The sequence below is a fragment of the Monodelphis domestica genome, chromosome 5 (genome assembly GCF_027887165.1).
Source record: "Monodelphis domestica isolate mMonDom1 chromosome 5, mMonDom1.pri, whole genome shotgun sequence".
In the NCBI taxonomy this organism is placed as follows: Eukaryota; Metazoa; Chordata; class Mammalia; order Didelphimorphia; family Didelphidae; genus Monodelphis; species Monodelphis domestica.
This window is the reverse complement of record NC_077231.1, coordinates 4470752-4487569: the sequence shown is the minus strand read 5'-3', so window position 1 is coordinate 4487569 and position 16818 is coordinate 4470752. Positions and strand designations below refer to the sequence as shown.

Here is a 16818-nt window from a genome sequence, read left to right as displayed (position 1 = left end):
TCCTCACTTTGCCCCCCCTTCCTCTAGTGGCAGATGTTGATTCCAAAGTTTTCCTGTTCTTTAAAGTTGTTTACATTTTCTGTTTAATTAGTTTGACTGCAGGCTTAGATAAAGTTTTGATTGATCATAACTGCTTATGGTCTGTGTGTTTTATTATTTGTGAATAGGGAGCTGTAAAAAAGATAAAGAGACAATGAGGCATGTTATATAAAGAGACAGACAGAAAGAAAGACAGAAAAAATAGGCAACAAATTCTCTGTTTGAATTATCAGGGGCAGATGTGGAGAGAAGCTTTTCTCCCCAGCTGGGGGCTCCTAAGCTATATGAAAGAGAATCTTATTGGTGTTTTTCTGTTTTTTTTTTTAATGAATTTCCAAAAGTGGAATCAAAGATGAATCTGGGATTTCCCCTGAGGTGAAAGCAAACCAATAGCCTTTGTTTTTTGTGAGTTGTTTGAGAGGAGGCTGGGGTTATGCTGTAGTGATCATGCGACCCATATTCCATTATTGTCCTCCAGGAAGGCACAGAATAAGCCATCTATATAAGTAGAACTGAAGGCACTCACTAGAGAATAGGTCCCACTGGGTAAAAGGAGGAGGAAGTGGCTGGACCAGACTGAGGACCCCCACAGTCCAAGAATCCTCCCTTTCTGGAGCCATCTATCAGAATCTTTTCATTTTCTACATAGCACCTCCACAGACACAATGACACTTAGTTCAGTAGTGAATATCCCAATCCTGAACCAGGAAGCAGTACAGGGACCTCAGGAAAATCATTAGCTCAGCCATAATCCTAGGAATTAATGGAAGGCAGAAAGTTATACCTTGAATGAAGATAGCCCAAGGTTACTTCTCCAAGGCTTATTGGGGCATTTCTGGGGATACCTCCTAAAGGCCTTCCTAGGAGAGGAACTGACAGAGATAGACAGAGGGACAGGCAGGTAAGCAGGTAGGTAGACAGACTGGGAGCAAGTCCAAGGCTCACTCAGAGGAGACCCAAGACAAGAAGGGATGAAGGCCAAGAAAAGGAAAGGAAAAGTAGGTGGGTGCACAGTCTCCAGGCCCTTACTCTCTTGGCAACTGACAGGAAAGGAAATAGGAAATGGGAAAAATCAGAGAAAAATGTCCAGGTTCTTATGCCTTTTGAGAGGGAAAGAAAAAAGGAAGAGGAGGAGGAGAGGGAGAGAGAAGGAGGAGAGGGGCTGGGAGAGGGGCAGTGAGGGAGAAGGCACAGCCAGGACAGACTCCAGAAGTTCTGCCCACTATTTGGGGGCAGACCAGGTCACAAGCTGAGTCACATGTTCCCCCTCCACTCCTCCTCCTCTGAGGTGAAGCACTGCCTGTCCACGCTGGAAATTCTGCTAGAGGAAGAAAATCAGTTGATCAGGAAGACATTGAAGACCCATAGTTGGGTGCCATAGTTCTGAATAAAGAGAGCACTGCCTTTGAGTCCCTTAATCCTTGACCCATTAAGAAACATTCCCCTCCCAACAAGAAGGGAGGTAGGGGCTGTAGTGGAGGGACATACTGAGAGATCTATTCAGTCCCCACCTCTCAGTTTCCCCTTCACTACAGGGGAAGCTCTTCTGCTGCCCTTATCCCCATTGGAACATCCAGAAGTTGTCAACTCTGACCCCGGCGAGGGAGATTAGGGCTGAGGATCTTTGTATCATCCATCCCCTCTTCCACTGATGGGTGCATAACACCCACCATCACGCCCGCCATGTGATCCAACTGGGGACACCCTAGAATCTCCCACCTCCCATCTCATTCCTCTGCATAGGCTGCCCTTTTAGCCCACCTGTCCCCCCAAGGGCAGCACCGTGGCCTTCCAGGACAGCAGCTTCCTAAGCAACTTCTCTCTCCCCCCAGCCACATTCTTACTTTACCTCTTCCTCCTTTCCTCAATCCCTACCATCCGCCATCCCTCCCTGCTCTCCCAACCCATCCTTCATGCACTCACCTCTCTTCTGACCAGTCCAACTCTACAGTGCCTCCTACTGGCTTCCCTCAGTGGCTACGATCCCCTCTCCCAGGGATCACCTTCCGCCCAAAGATTCCCCAGATTGCCCCATTAAAGGAAGCTCAGTGGTCTTCTCATCTAAGCGATATGCGACAAAAAATATCCCTTCTACAGTTCATACCCAAACTAGAACTCATTTCCCCTCCCCCAGATTAGAACCTAATTTAGGTTCCTATTTCTGCTGTTCATTCCCTCTTTTCCTATCCCTGCACTCAAACAACATTCCTTCTTCTCGGAACTTTATCCCTTGCCACGTCTGCCTGTTAAAATCTCCCCACCCTTCCCTTCTCAGCCTGGACCACTGAGCCACCCAACCAGTCCCCTTCTCTCCTTGGGCAGTTCCTCCATTTTGGAGACAAGCTAGCCATGCTTCATGCCCTCCTGGCTGTGTATCTGACTGGCTGGGTTTTACTGTGCAGGGATATATTCCCTTCTCTTCTCTCCTCAATTTTCAGCCCCCTTTACTGTGTTATTTTCCACCCTTAGAACACAAGTTCCCTGGGGGCAGGAACTGTCTTTCTCTTTGCTTATATTTGTATCCCAGGGCTTAGCCCAGTGCCCAGCACACAGAATGTGCTTCATAAAATGCTTAGTGTGGGTACAGCAGGTACCTCAGTAGGTAGAAAGCCAGGTCCAGAGACGGGAGGTCCTAGGTTCAAATCTGGCCTCAGCCACTTACTAGCTGTATGACCCTGGGCAAGTCACTTCACCCCCATTGCCTAGCCCTAACCACTCTTCTGCCTTGGAGCCAAGACATAAGGTAGGGGTTTAAAAAATGCTCGTTGTCCAAATGCTCACCCTTCAAAGCTCACACACCACCTCCTCCAAGAAACTTTCCAGGAGCTCACGAGCGATAAATCAGCCTTTCTCAGACACTCCGGACAGCCTCCTGCCCACCTTCTCATCTCATACTTTTTTCTGCATACTAGTTATTGCATGAGAAGCAATTGATTTAGCAGATGCTGGCGGGCCTTGGAGTCCGGAAGACCTAGGTTCAAGCCGTGCCTGACACAAACTAGTCGAGCTCCCAGTGCCCTGGTCAAAGCTCTAGGAGGGCCGCTACAGATCAGCTGCTACCTGGGCAGAGGCAGCTTCCCTGACACTGATCAAATCCAAGGTCCAGACCCCATTCCCCAAACAGGACAGATTCCTCATTGGTCTCTGCCTAATCAGGCCGAGGGCCAAGAACAGAGCCCCGTGTGGTCATCCCTGCAGATCCTGTGGAGTTTGCACATGGTAGGATCCTGAGACGTAACTGCAGGACCGATGGGTGAATGAGCAGGAAGCAAGATGGAAGCAGGCTTACGTGTAAAACACAAGGCTCAGAAACGCTTACCTTGATTTCTTTTCACTTCCTTTCATTTTCAAAAAGACCCAATAACTCCAAATCTGGAAATTCTGAAAAAAAAGAGCAGGAGGGTAAACTGGTCAGTGCGGCATTCAAGGCTTCTGAAAGATAGCATGGCATCCTGAATAGAAAGCCAGCCTTGGGGTCGGGGAGAGCCAGGTCCGAGTCTCGCTTCTGAAACATGCTACTAGCGGGCTGACTTGCTCATTGTCTCAGGGTCCCAGGCAACAGGCATCAGTAGAGGGCATCTCCTCATGGCTCCACAGGAAAGATCCCCCTCAAAATCTCTACCCACTGCTACTGTGGCCGCCCCAGGTGACTCCTTCCTGTATCTCTCTAATGCTTCCCCCCAAACTTCTGCTCCTGTCTTCAAGCCCTACCTCCTGGAACCCCAGCAAGTCTTCCTTTTAAAGTCCAGTTTCAATGTCACCCCCTCCAGGAAGCCTTCCCTAATAGCTCTGTTTAGCACCACATTTCGATGAGATAACTCCTGCCTTCAAGGAGTTTGGACTTCCCTCCACAGAATGTGAGCTCCTTGTGGACACTCTGCCTGCTTAAGAAATGGCTGTTGATTATCAGCTGAGTGGCAAGACGAAGATAGCTCCGACACGGCCGTGACTTGGGCGATACTTTGGCAGGGTCCAGGCAGGGCCAGTGGCTACAAACCAGGGACACAAGGGGCCCTGTGCCCAACCTCTCCTAGTTCATAATTTGTTTCGAGACTGAAGGGGAAGCCAATGAGGGCAGGAGCCATGCCTTCCCCTCCTCGCCATCTATCTTCTCCGGAGCCAAGTGGGGTATTCTGTCCGAAAGAAGGCTTTGCAGAAGGGCCGCTATTTATTGATTTTCCAGAAGCACATCCATTTCCAGATTCCAGCAGATGCTATTTCCCTCGGATTCATAGCAAAAGTTCCATCCATCTGCCTTGGCATTCAGAGAACACACAAATCCAAACACAAGACTTGCCATGTGCCCACAATGGCACCATCTGAACAGTCGGAGGGCAGAGGGCAGTGGGCTCATGGGAAAAGTCTGTCCCTTCACGAGAAAGGGGGAGGCTCCAAAGCAGCATGAAAGCCTTGGACAAATGTTATACTCCAGCAACTGGAGAGAAAGCTCCTCTTAGACAACTGCCAAATGAAGAGCTTGACTAGCTTCGATCCACTCGTTTTATAAAAGGACGGTTGTTCCGTGAGGGAGAAATCACTTTCCCAGATGATAGGGAGAGCTAATGGCAGACCCCATCTAAGGACCCAGGCACTGGGCTTCTCAGTCAACCACAACATCCGCAAGCATTGGCCATCAGGAAATAAAGCAAGGGATGAGGACCTCTCTTTGACGGAGGCCACGAATGGATGACAACCTCAATGGCATTTGAAAATGGGAGGAAGGGAGAGAGGAGGCAATTCCCCTAGAGGGGCCTTAATTTCATTACAGCAGGAGGCAAGGTTACCTGCTGAAAAAGAAGAATTCAGGGAAGAGAGAACCAAAACATCTCATGGAGAGCCAAAAAGAAATAAAGCCAACAAGCGCCAGGCTGAGCCAACAGGGAGCTCAAAACCCAAGATAAAGGAGTGAACCAGGTCAAGGACCTTTCCCAAGAGCACTCCCCAAAGAGACCCAGGGCCAGAAGCCAAGGGCCCCACCCCTCCAGCCTTGGTTTTTCCCACGGAATGTACCTAGGGCGTCCCTTATTTCAGGAAGCTGTGTGCTGGAGCTCCAAGGGGCCTCAGAGGAGCTGTGTTCAGACGATGGGAGAGTCTGAAGCATCACCAGCTGGCATCCACTCAAGAGGGCAGAAAGCCAAAGAGAGTACCAAATAAATGGGATTTAAAGCAATAGACACTATAGGAAGCACTCTCTCTTTGTGGGTCAATGGTTCCTAGACTCTTAGAACCTTAGGGTTTAGAGAAGAAAGAGAACTTGGAACCTAGAACCATGGAATATAGAGAAGGGATGGATGGAAAGCCCAAGAACGTTCTGAGTTGAATGGCCTTTAAAGCAATAGATCACGGGGAACACACGTCTTATGGGTTAGTGATCCACAGACTCTTTGAATCATGGCTTAACTGAGGAAGAACAACTGCTTGATCACGTGGCTCGAGGGGGACATGCCTGGGCTGGAGACTCAGCGATCACCCTAGTGCAGACATCAGTAACATGGAGAGAGGGCTTGAGAAGGACACATGTAAAAGCCAGTGGAACTGCGCCTGGGCCACGGGAGGGGGCAGGGGAGGGAGGGAGGAAAGAACGTGAATCATAACCAGGGGAAAGTTGTCCAAGTTAATTAATTTGATCCGCTTTTTCAAGAAGAATCAGGGTTTAGAGCAGAAAGAAAACTTGGAACCTGGAATGATGCCACGTCAGAGCTGGAAAGGACCTGGCACGACACCGAATGGCTCCAAGCTCCTCACTTTATAGAGAAAGCTGCGGCTCAGGAGGGAGAGGTCAGGCGTCCTCCTAGTCCAGTCTCCTCCACAATGCCCCTCCATAATGGGGTTCGAGCTTCCCTCTACACTTGTGCCATCACCCAAGCCCAGCCAAACTGAGCTTTGCCCACAAACTCCGGGCTCCAGCCAGCTGTTTCCCAGACCCCACACGGCCGCCGGCATCGTGTTCCTGGCTGAGCATTTGCTTGGAGCGAATGGAGAATGGTCGGATGTCACCTAAGATGGCAAGGACTGGCCTTGGGGTCCGGGAGGGATGTGGGTACACGCCAATTGCTTAACCTCTCTAAGCCTGGCTCTCCTTGCCTTTACAACGAATCTGTCTACACTTCCTTGCACTTCCACACCTCCCACTGTCCCAGGCAGGCTCTGGATGACCCTTACGGGGAGGAAACGTCTCCCTCCCTGGAAGACAAACAGTACCCAAGGTTCCAACCCTGGCCTCTAGGGGGCTCTGGAGATCCCCCCTCCCCGCATCAGCCCGCCACTTGCGGTTCAAGTGGGGCTTCAGCCCCTCCCCCCCTCCCCGCGCCTGCTCGAGCCCCACGGCTCGTGCCTCCTGCCCTGCACGCACCCTCCTCACTCAGTCCCTCAAGAGGAGCAAAAGACGCTTCCTCGAAGACGCTTGAGCTAGCCCCACCGCCCGCACCGCCTCCTGCCCGAGCGTCCCGCGCGGTCCAGTCCGGAGTCCCAGTGCAGAGCGCCTTGGAAGCTAGAAGCCAGAAGCCAGGATTCCGTCCTGCCGCTAGGGTCCCGCGTCCTGGCTGCAGTTGCCAAGGAGACAGGCCCGCCCGCTGATTGGCCCGGCCCGCCAGGGAAGAGGGAAGGGCTGAAACAGCACACCGGGATTGGTCCAGGAAAGCCGGGACGCCCCGCCCCCAACCGCTTTGGCGCGAGGAGGTCCAACGTCTGAAGGACATAGGCATCGATAAAGGCACCAACCAAGGAAGCAACAGGAGGAGGCCAGGCAGAGTCTGTGAGTCCGGGCTGGGGCGAACTGGGCCAAGGGTGCGGGCACGGAAGTGAGAATTCCCATGAGCCAGGCCGGGCCTCAGTGTCCTTCTCTGTAAATCCTCCCCCACCTCCTCCCTTATTGATTATTGATAAGTGATTGGAGACGTTTTCATCAGTCCATGGGCCGGTTAGCATTTATTAAACACCTTCTATGTACGGGGCACCGTGCTAAGCCCTGGGGGACAGAGAGACAAGGCCAGAGAACTCCAAGTACAGATGGGCCGGGTGGGGGGCAGTGGGTGGGGAGTTCCCTGGCGGCTTTATGCCCATGATTCCCAGACCTACTCATTCGGCCCCACTCACTTCTGCATCCGCTTATTTTTCCCAAATAGGTGGGTCTTTAGCATCTCAAACTCAGCAGCCCAAACACTATGTTTTTGCCAGAGACACCGCCATTCTGCCAGTCTCCGGGTCAGAATCTAGGTGGCATCCTCCATTCTTCACCGACCTCCCCACGCCCAGAGCCGGCCTATTGGCCATCCATTCGAAACTCCAGGATGTTGTTTCCCTGGGCCGCTGGGTGGCTCAGTGGATGGAGAGCCAGGCCTAGAGACCCAGGTCCTGGGTTCAAAGCTGGCCTCAGACACTTCCTAGCTGTGTGACCAATGAGTCACTTGACCCCCTGGCCTTGCCCTTACCACTCTTCTGCTTTGTAGCCAATACACAGTATTGCTTCTAAGGAGGAAGGTGAGGATTTATTTTAAAAAAGAATGTTGTTTCCCTGAGCTCCAGCCCCACCTCTCTGCCAGCCCACAAGACATCTCAAAGTGGAGGGTCTCTAGATGTTGCAAACGCAAGTCTCGTTCTCTTGGTCCAAGAATCCCTCTCCCTGTTTCTGTTGAGGCTATCACGATCTCGCCGGTCTCCTAAGGAGGTCATCTTGAACTCCCTTCTCCCATTTCCAAACTGCCATTCTCCATTTCTTTGTTTAGTCCTCTGTCTCAGAATGGATATCAAGTATTCCAAGAAAAGCAGTAAGAGCCAGGCAGTTGGGGTTAAGTGACTTGTCCAGGGTCACACAGCCAGGAAGGGTCTGAGGTCCTATTTGAACTCGGGACCCCCCAAATGCAGGCCTGGCTCTGTCCACTAAACCACCTAGGTGTTCCATCTCCCCCACTTCTTGGCTCAAGTGTACATGAAGCTGTTCTGGTCCCCGCGCTCCTTGTTTCTGCCTCCCCAAACTCACACACATGCGGGTCTAAATGCGGGCTCCTAGGCACTGCTGATGCTGCCCTGGTCCCAAATGCCTGTCTCCCAAGGATGTTGGAAGACGAGAAGCCCCTCCTTGGAAAGGGACAGCTCGCTCCCAGGATTTGGGGGCCCTGCCGCCCCGGCTGGGACCCAGCCCTGGGAAAGTCCTTCCGGGGGGGGGGTGATTTTCCCCTTTTTCTGGACAGACTCAGCTCTTCCTCATTTAAAATCACCACCACTACCACAAGGCTTTCCATGGAGCCCAGATTCCCTTCCCCAAGAGTGGAGAACAGATTTGGGGGCTGCGGCTCTGGGGATTTGGTGCCAACAGCCTCCCAGAGATCCAAGTGTGAGAAGCAAGTTGTCACTTGATGTTCAGAATTGGCACCGGCTCTGCGCCTCCGAGACAGGACTGTGGGCCAAGCTGGGGGGGGGGGGGGGGTCCATGGTTAATTTGCTCGCTGGCCAGCCCGGGAATGTGTTAGGCCTCCGTGGCCCCCAGGAGAGGGGTCAAGGCACCCTCGTGCCCTCTGCCCCAATCCATACAGTGTGCCCGCCCCACCGAGGAGAGGCACAGCGTTGTCAAACTGGGGGGACCTCAGAGAATATCGAGGCTCTCCACACGCACAATACCAGGCCTGGGGAGGAAAGGAGGAAACTGAAACTGCTCGCCTTCTGCTGAGTCCCAGCCAGGCCACTAGAGGCCATTTACCAAACAAACACCCCAGGGGCAGGGAGCTAGCCGGGTGAGGGAGGGTGCCCCACTTAGCAGAGCTGGGATGGTGCAGTGGATGAAATTCGGGGCCTGGACTCAGGAAAACCCAAGTTCACTTCTGGTCTCACTCACTAACTGGATGACCCTGTGCAAGTCATTTCACCCCTGCCTCAGTTTCCTCACCTGTAAAAGGGGAATCACAACAGCCCCTCCCTCCCAGGATTGTGAAAATCCGAAAGACGGTCTGCATAAAGCATTCCATCCATGGTGGCTCTTATTATTACAGGAGGTAAAGGCAAGGGCTTGTCACACCTGGGAAAGGGCAGAGAAGCAGAAGGATGGGGCTCAGCCTGGAGGCCAGTTTGGATGGAGGCCTCCAGGTGTGTGCAAGGGCTCAGGAGTCAGAAGGGCCGGATGAAGACAAAGGGACTTCCCTCCGTAGGCGCCAGCAAGCCCACTCTAGAAATGGCAGAAGCAGGCAGCAAAGCGAACGGAGGGCCCTTTCTCTCTGGCGTAAGTGGGCTTTGAGTCAGCTGCCCTGAGGAGGAGCCCCAGCGAGCTCAGACCGTGCCCTGGTCCTTCCTGGTCCGTGTGGATTGGAGGAAGAGCTCTGACGCCTTTTACCTTTGTTGAAAAGGCTTTTGAGTAGAAGAGGGAGAGGAGAGAGGCCCAGAAGGCCCCAAACAAGCCGGGAGAGACAGTGGTGGGGCCTGGAGAGCAGAGCAGGGCTAGCGATCCCCGACCGCAAGGGCTGAGCCCTTTCCTTTCCTTTTGCATTGGGATTTTCAGGTCCAAATTCTCTCCTCTACCCAGTGAGCAGGCAGAAGTAATCGTGAGAATGCTGGCCCCCGGCTGCCTTCATTTCTGTTAAAGCTTGCTGAGTGCTGAGCTCTGGCTTTCATCGGAGTCTTCCAAAGGAAAAGGAGGAGGCAGAGAGCTCCCCTTGGGCCAGGGAGAGGCTTGCCCGCATAAACACTGAACGAAGGGCTGGCGAATTCATTCAGAACCACTGGGCAAGCTAGGGAGGCCCTGTTGGCCTCTACAAGACTGGCAAAGAGAAGAGTCAAGGGGGAAGCCCCCGGGGCCCTTCTGAGGGTCACCCTTTAAGAGCCGAGCAAGGGCAAAAGAAGGCGAATTCTTTTCTTCTTCCCTCCACGTTCATGGAGCCCCCAAATCCAGAAGGGGGTGGTCTGTGGCCCCGGACGCGGAGACTGGACCTGGCTTGGGCTTTTTCAAAACCTCCCAAGGCTCCAGTGGATGGTTTGATTACATGGAAAATTCTTCACATTAAAAACAAACATCGCAACAACCAGCAAATTGGCAAAGATGACCAAAGATGGAGATGGGCCGTGGTGGACGAGTTCTGGAAAGATGAGCCCCCTCGTGCATGGTTCGTGGACCTGCGAATCAATCTAACCATTGAGAATCGCCCGAGAAAGTGACCGAGATGGGTCCCTGCTGAGCCAGAGACTGCCGGCGAGGCCTGTAACACCCAAGAGGGGCCTCCTCGTCCTTCTAGGCAGAGCAGCCATGTTTAGGGTGGAAACAACAACGCCAGCTAGTGGTGCGGATTTGCCCCGCTTGGGTTCCTGAGCCTTGTAGAGCTCACTGAGCTGTCACTGCAGAGAGGCGTGGAACAATGTGGAAACTGAGGCAAAGTGAGATACGTGGCAGCAGGAAAGCCGTCTATACGGGGAGGGCAGCAGACGGTAAAGTCGTCGGGAACCCTGTGGCCCCCACAGGGCAGGGGAGCAGACGGACAGACGTGAAGGAGCCCGGGTGGGAAAGCTTCCTCTCTTTCATTCTTTATCATAAGGAACGGCTCCCTCGGAAGGAGAGGGAGGACAGGGATCCTGGGAGAGCTGGGTAAAGAGAACCAGCTGGGGCCTCCGGGGCGCAGAGAAGGTGCCAGCCCTCACTGGCACCAGCCGGTAAGAAAAGCCCAGCCCCGAGGGGCTCCCCTACCCCTCCTCTCTGTTCTCGGGGTCCTGGGCTGCTTTGTTGGGCCCTCTCTGATCTAGAACCAGGGAGTGTCGGCTCTAGAACACAGCTTGAGTCTTGCGTCTCCCTCGGAATTCCGGGCCCGACCTCTCCAAGCCGCACAGCACCTCTTGTTAGAGACGTTGTGTGGTTGCCTTAGAACGTATCAGGGCGCTGGCAGAGGGAGTCCTCTGTTCTTGGGCCAGCTCCGGGAGCCTCCATATAACTGGAGAGCAAGCCCCAAGAAGACACGCCCGGGCCGTGGATTCGCACCAGCGCCCGCTCTCCTTGGCTGCTTGGGTCCCCAGGGAGAAGCTCTTTGGGGTTATAGGGGAGCCCTTGGGGACCGGGGCCTCCTAAGCCCCAACCAGCGGGTACCCCATCGCCAACCAACTAAGAAAGCTCTTTGGGAAAGGGTTGCCTAAAGGGATGGCCAGAACAGCTACCAGCCCTGCCCCACCCCCACGTAGGTCCCCCGGGGAGTAGAGGCGCTTTTGTGGAGCCCCCCAGGGTGGGGCCTCCCTTCAGGTGGACGTGGGCCCGGAGCTGCTGCTGGCTTTGGCCTGCAGAGAAGGCGGAGCAAGAGGAAGACAGTCAAAAATGGCGGAGCCCCGTCAGAGGAGCATCAGAAGAGCCAAGCTGGCTCCGAGCGAGATGGATTCGGAGGCAAATAGCAAGCAGTGCTCAGGAGTGCGGGGGAGGCCAGGAGGGCATGAGCGAGGCCCTAAGTCCACTGCGGGAGAGGAGGGCCGGGGCGGCCCAGGAGCCCCCCCCTCCTTCCCTCTGAGGAGAACCCTCTTCAGACCGGGGGAAAGAACCAAAATGGCCGCCCCGAGTCCGGAGCCCCGCAGGAGCTGGCCTCCTCGTAGGCCACCCCGGAGTCGGGCCCAAGTCTGGCTGCAAAGGGGCCGCTCCTCCGGCTCTCCTTCCTCTTTCTCGCCGCTGGGCACCGGACGCTTTTCTGCTGGAGTCGCCTTTGGACTCATCCACGCCCTCTCGTCTCCCCAGGCACATCCTCAGCCCTTCCCAAGGAAGCCTGGGACAGAGGGCCGGCCTTCCCCAGGGCACTCTGGGAGCTGGCGCCCCCTTGACGAGCCGCCTATCCACAGTGAATGGGGAGGGCCTTTAGGGGCTTCTCCGGCCCCCTGGTGCTGGCTGGGAGTAGAGCTTAGACTGTGGAGGGGAGGACCAGCCTGGGGCCCAGAGCTCCTCTGGCCGGGCAGGCCAGCCCGAGTCCCTCAGATGGAGCTTTGGTTGGCTGAAATTGGAGAGAAAGGCGGACAGCCAGAGCTCGCACACAGACCCTGGAGGGCCCTGCAAAGGCTACCCCTGGTTGGCCAAACGGCAGGCCTGGTGCTGGGCTCTGGCACAGTGTCAAGGTCTAGGACTAGCCTGCGGGAAGAGACCACAGCTGCGCTCTCCAAAGATGCCTGCAGCCTGGGGAGGAAAAGCCTCCTCCTTCCGGCCTCCCCCAAGAGGGGCCGTTGTGCCATCGGATTGGTCAGAGCTGTGTGCCGAGGCTGCGTGGGGAGGAGGCCAGCCCCAGCCCGCTGCCAGGAGCTCAGAGGAAGGAAGAAGGAAGTCGGGCCGGGGCACGGGGGGTGGAGAGGCCACGGAAGGGTCCGCAGCCCCCTCCCAAAGCCCGACGGTCCGCTTCACACAGGGGAGGCCATCCTGGCGACTGAGGAGCAATCCTCCCACAAGAGAAGCCTGGGAGTGCGGGGGCGCTGGGCCGGCCCAGAGCGAGGAGCAGAGGCCGGAAGCAGCCACAGCCAGAGAGGACATGGCCATCCGGGCTGCTGGCTCTAAAGGGGCCTCCGCAGGGCCGAGCAGGTGGGGCGAAGGCCGGGGCTTCGGGGCAACGAGGCCCAGGGCGCCTCTGCTCCAGACGGATGGGGCTTCCAGGGCGCCTCCTTCCTACCGTGCCCGCAGGGGGAGACCCAACGGGGGCCAAGCTGGCCTGAGCTGCACTTCAGTCCTGGAGAAGGAGGGTGCTGCGGGAGCCGCCAGCGCCTTTGGCCACCTGCCACGCCGCCAGGTTTTTCATTCCTTTCAGAAGCAGCCTGGCCGGAAGTGGTGGGGCCGACGCTCGGGTCCTTCTGCACCTGCCTGGTCCTTAGCTGCCTCTCCTGCCCCACGAATTCCATAAGAGTAAACCAAGCGGGGAGGCAGACTGCACGGTGAATAGAGTGCCGGGCCTGGGTTCAAATGTGGCCTCAGACACTTCCTAGCATTATGACCCTGGGCAAGTCATTCAGCCCCAATTTCATAACCCCCGTGCCGCCCTTCTGTCTTAGAACTGACACTAACGAGGGGAGATGAAAAGTAAAAATGTCATAAGAAGCTAAAGTTGGGGCGTTTTAAGAGAAAAGGGTGGCGTGGGGCTAGGATTCTGGCCTGCTTCCCTGCCCGCCCTTCAAGCCATCTGTGCTTCAGCCTTGAGACATTCATGAACCCCGGGGATGCGTCAGTCCAGCCAGAGTGGGGGGCCTCCACGTGACCAGAGGAAGAATTTGCCGTCGCTCCCTGAGTGACCTGGCACCGGCCCCCCCTCCCCTCCCCCCCTCCCCTCCCCTCCCCTCCCCTCCCCCCTTGGAGCTGGGACCGTGCGGCTGACACTGAGCCCTGGTGGCAGCAGAGCCTCGGTTTCCCCTCCTTTGCCAGGAGGTCTGGGGCTGCTATCCCGGCAGGAAGAAGCTGGGGGCTGCCCAGGGGACGCAGGAGAGAGGCTCCCCGCCAGGCTCCGGGCTGCTTTCCTTGTGTTGCGCTGCCATCTGCCGGGCAGAGGGGCCCTGTCTCCTCTCGCAGGCCTGCCAGGCCCTTCAGCGGGCTCTGCTGCTGCCTCTGGGCAATGGCCCTGCCAGGCTTGCTCTGCTCCCCCAAACTGGGAAGGTGGGCGCCCCGATGTTGGGGCGGCAGGACAGCTAGGGAGAGAGCAGAGCCGCCAACCCCCCCCCCCCGAATCCCTCTGGAGAACACAGGCGCAATTGAGCCGGGAGGAGGCCCTGTGAGGGCCCCGAGCGCCCTGTCTGCTCCCCAGGCAGCTCTCTAAGGCTCCTGGTTAAGGGATTTCCCTCTGGAGGAGGCCCCCGAGCAGTGCAGTCAGAGCCGGGGTGTAGCCGATGCCATGACTGACTAATAAAAGGAACCCACAGGCCTTTGTGTCAGTGACGGATGCTGCCCCGGAGCTCCCAGGGGAGCCGTAAACCCTCCCTGGAACTCTGACTTCACGGGCCTGCCGGAGCCCCTCTCCGGAGCCCGGCATCTCGCGGAGCTCCCTGCTTCCCGAGTCCCGGAGCTCGCTGCAGCACGCCAGGCGGCTCTGCGCGCCTCCTGCTTGTTGTCTGGGGGAGGCTCGGCTGGGCCGCCCTCCCGGAGCAGGGGGGCCCCCCTGGGGCGGACGCAGAGCACCCACACAGACGGGGTCCCAGGGAAAAGCTGCTCGAAGTCCAGTCTCGCGGCGTCCCGCTTGTCTGTGCCCCCCCCCCCCCCGCTGCGGCCTCCATGAGACTCCCACCAGCAAAGGCTACGCAGCTGTCTCAGACTGTCCCTAATCACTGGCCGCCTTCAATCGCTCACTTGGCTTTCCCCGTTGTTTCACACGCAGGTCCAACAGGTCTCCGGCACGTCCTCGGGACGCAGCTGAAGGGCTCCCGCCAGACCGGCCTCCCACTTTCTCCTGTCTCCGTCCCAGGTCAGACGCCCCCTTGGGAGGCTCCGGCAAGATGGCAGCACTCCTGGGCCACTGGGAAATGAGGCCTCCAGCCCGGGCTCCGGTGCGCTCCTTGGACCGGGGACTCGAGGGCAGGCTCTGCCCTCCCAAACTCCACGGCTGAGTCTGCTTTCTCTTCCCCCCAGTGGCGGGCGGTGGAGCCGCATTCCTCGCCGCGACTCCTGGGACTCCAGAGAAGAGAAATCGGCGGAGCCGGAGGCCCGCCTATGCCCCTGCCCGCTGCGCTTCCCAGGGCCTCCACTGCCCAATTCCCCCCACCCTGCCTTTGTACACAGACCAGTGTCTGCAGCTGGGATCGAGCCCAGTCCAATTCACTTCACTTCAATTCAACAAGCATTTATTATGTGCCTGCTGGGGACCAAGTATCGCGCTGGGCACAATCTGCCTTCAATGAATTTGACTTCAATCTCTCCGGGGACCATTCCCTGACTCGAGGCCCACGGGGAGGGGCTACGCTGTAACTGAACCGTCTCCTGTGCCTTGGGACTCGGAAGTTGGCACAGACGGAGCTGCTCTCCCCTCTCATTGGGTGGACTTTGGGACTCTTGCCTCCATGTCCAATTTTCTCCTCTGCCTTTTCTTCCCTTGTCCCTGCAGGACAGCAGTATGATGTGATGGGGCCAAGCCCCGGCCTCCCCTCGTGGCCTCCATCCTTTCAGGGACCTGCCAGTAAGTGGAAAGGAGTTCCACGTCCCACAGAGCTGAAAGGGCACCGCCTCCCCGTCCCTCTCACTCCCCCCGCATCCCTGAAGATCACCACCAGCCTCCATGGGAAGAGGAGAACTCGGGGATGGGGCACTCGGTCCCAGATCCCCTCTGGCAAATGATCAGTTGGTTAAGATGTTGCTTTATACAGAAGTCACTCGATCGCTGGCCTTGAGAGTAACCGAGGAAGAGAACATGTACCAAGTCCTTCCACTGAGGCAGAAGCCCCGGCACCCCGCTTGCTGGCCAGCTGAGCAGCGCAGGCTCCGAGCTCGATGTGGGCTTCAATGAAAAGGACTCCCTACCTGTCGAGGGTGTTCGTCCTAGGAAGACTCCACTGGGCGCTGCGGGCAGGAAGTCTGATTTGGGCTAAGATGTCATAGATTTCACTGGTCATGCCCTTCGCCTTCTGCCCTTTACGGAACAAGGGACTCTCTTGATCAACCGTGTTGTGAAACCGTCAACAGGATTAAACTCTATAGTGAGTATTTGGCAAGATAAGGCAAACGCCTGTCACGTTGGCCACTCCACAGCACTGGAAGGCTACCTCGGCGATCGGCGCGCTAAGTGCCATTTATGGAGGCACCTAGATGCCACGCGAGTCCGCCGAAGCCATCGACAAAGTACAGGTGGTTGATGTGAAAGCGGAGCTTGCCCTCTGAGAGCTCACTCGCAAGCCGAGTCCTGAAAGGCCTGGGTGAGAAAAGAAGTGGGCCTGGGGAACAGAGAGGTCTCTGGGAGGGCACCGATGATGCCGGCTCATGCCAGGTCCTCCTTCCACAGAACCAGGTCAGCAAGAAACCGAGGGGGCTGCCCTGCTCGGCGGCACTTCTATGGAAACAACCTGGGAACAAAACCAGAGCCTCCATGGAGCCCTCAGAAACGATGCTTGTTGGCGTCGGCAGTGCCCATCTTCCCACTGAGAGGCGCTTCCTGCCCCTCAGATGCCACATCTCGCTGGGCACCGACATCCAGGAGAGTGCAGAGTCGCAGTCGGGAGAAATACGAGTACCTGGCTTTTAGGGGGCAGACTAATAGCAGTAACATGCTAATATCCAGTTTGGAGAAATTTAAATTTCAGCTAATACAGAGTTCTACAAGGAACCGAATAAACACCTAAATGAATCTCCTGTCTCGTCTTTGCAGTGATATCCTTGATTAAAGAGGAGCCATTGCCATCTGCTGTCTCACACCGGCTTCCTCCATGAAGCTCCTTCAGGGCAGGGGCTGGCTCTGCTTAACATGGCGCTCCGTACACTTACACCCTTAATAAATGTTCTTTCATTCACCCACTGAATAATATCGTGTACACGCTGTCGCTCCTGGAATAACCGTCCAGAACGGGCAGGCTGCCGTCTCTGGGGGGGTCTAAACAGCTTTAAGATCTCTGAGGTAGGGAAATGGAACTGGATATGGTTTTTGTATCTTTCGATAATACAGCCTTTGGGGTAGCTGGCTGGCTCAGTGCATCGAGTGTTCAGATCTGGACTCAGATACTTCCTGGCTGGGTGACCCTGGGCAAGTCACTTAACCTCAGTTGCCTAACCCTTGCCTCAGCTTTGTCTTAAGAGTTATCTAAGACTACTGGTTGTTACGAAGGTTTTTTCCAAATAACAGCCTGTTTTCGACCTCTGCATGGCAGAGATGTTTGGGATCTCTCCCT

General features: G+C 56.0%; 2 protein-coding genes across 6 annotated transcripts in view; one reads left to right on the top strand and one right to left on the bottom strand.

Moving 5' to 3' along the window:
* Positions 1–6580, bottom strand: part of EFCAB6 (EF-hand calcium binding domain 6) — a 245006-nt gene extending 238426 nt beyond the window's left edge. For 2 of the 3 annotated variants that reach the window (XM_056797487.1, XM_056797489.1), the window contains exons 1-2: positions 6392–6580; positions 3359–3420 (exon numbers count right to left, since the gene is read on the bottom strand). In XM_056797487.1, coding sequence (XP_056653465.1) covers positions 3359–3384 — 26 coding nt within the window. In that variant the 5' untranslated portion in view covers positions 3385–3420; positions 6392–6580. Of the gene's footprint in view, positions 1–3358; positions 3421–5049; positions 5264–6391 lie in introns of those variants that run through there. The other variant, XM_056797488.1, reaches the window with a different exon arrangement.
* On the top strand, positions 5387–16441 carry LOC103092112 (uncharacterized). 3 transcript variants are annotated; one of them, XR_472265.3, is made up of 2 exons: positions 5387–6793; positions 14325–16441. XR_472265.3 is itself a non-coding variant. In XM_056797492.1 (2 exons), the coding sequence occupies exon 1, from the start codon at positions 11318–11320 to the stop codon at positions 12524–12526; it is 1209 nt and encodes a 402-aa protein (XP_056653470.1). In that variant the 5' UTR covers positions 7055–11317; the 3' UTR covers positions 12527–12550; positions 14325–16441. The 3 variants fall into 3 exon arrangements, 1 of the variants encoding a protein (XP_056653470.1); XR_008911948.1 differs by lacking the exon at positions 5387–6793 and adding an exon at positions 7055–12868; XM_056797492.1 differs by lacking the exon at positions 5387–6793 and adding an exon at positions 7055–12550.
* Positions 16442–16818: the final 377 nt, after the last annotated feature.

Excerpts from the sequence above, each read along its gene's own strand:
- LOC103092112 (XM_056797492.1), top strand. The coding sequence starts at position 11,318 with ATGGCGGAGCCCCGTCAGAGGAGCATCAGAAGAGCCAAGCTGGCTCCG.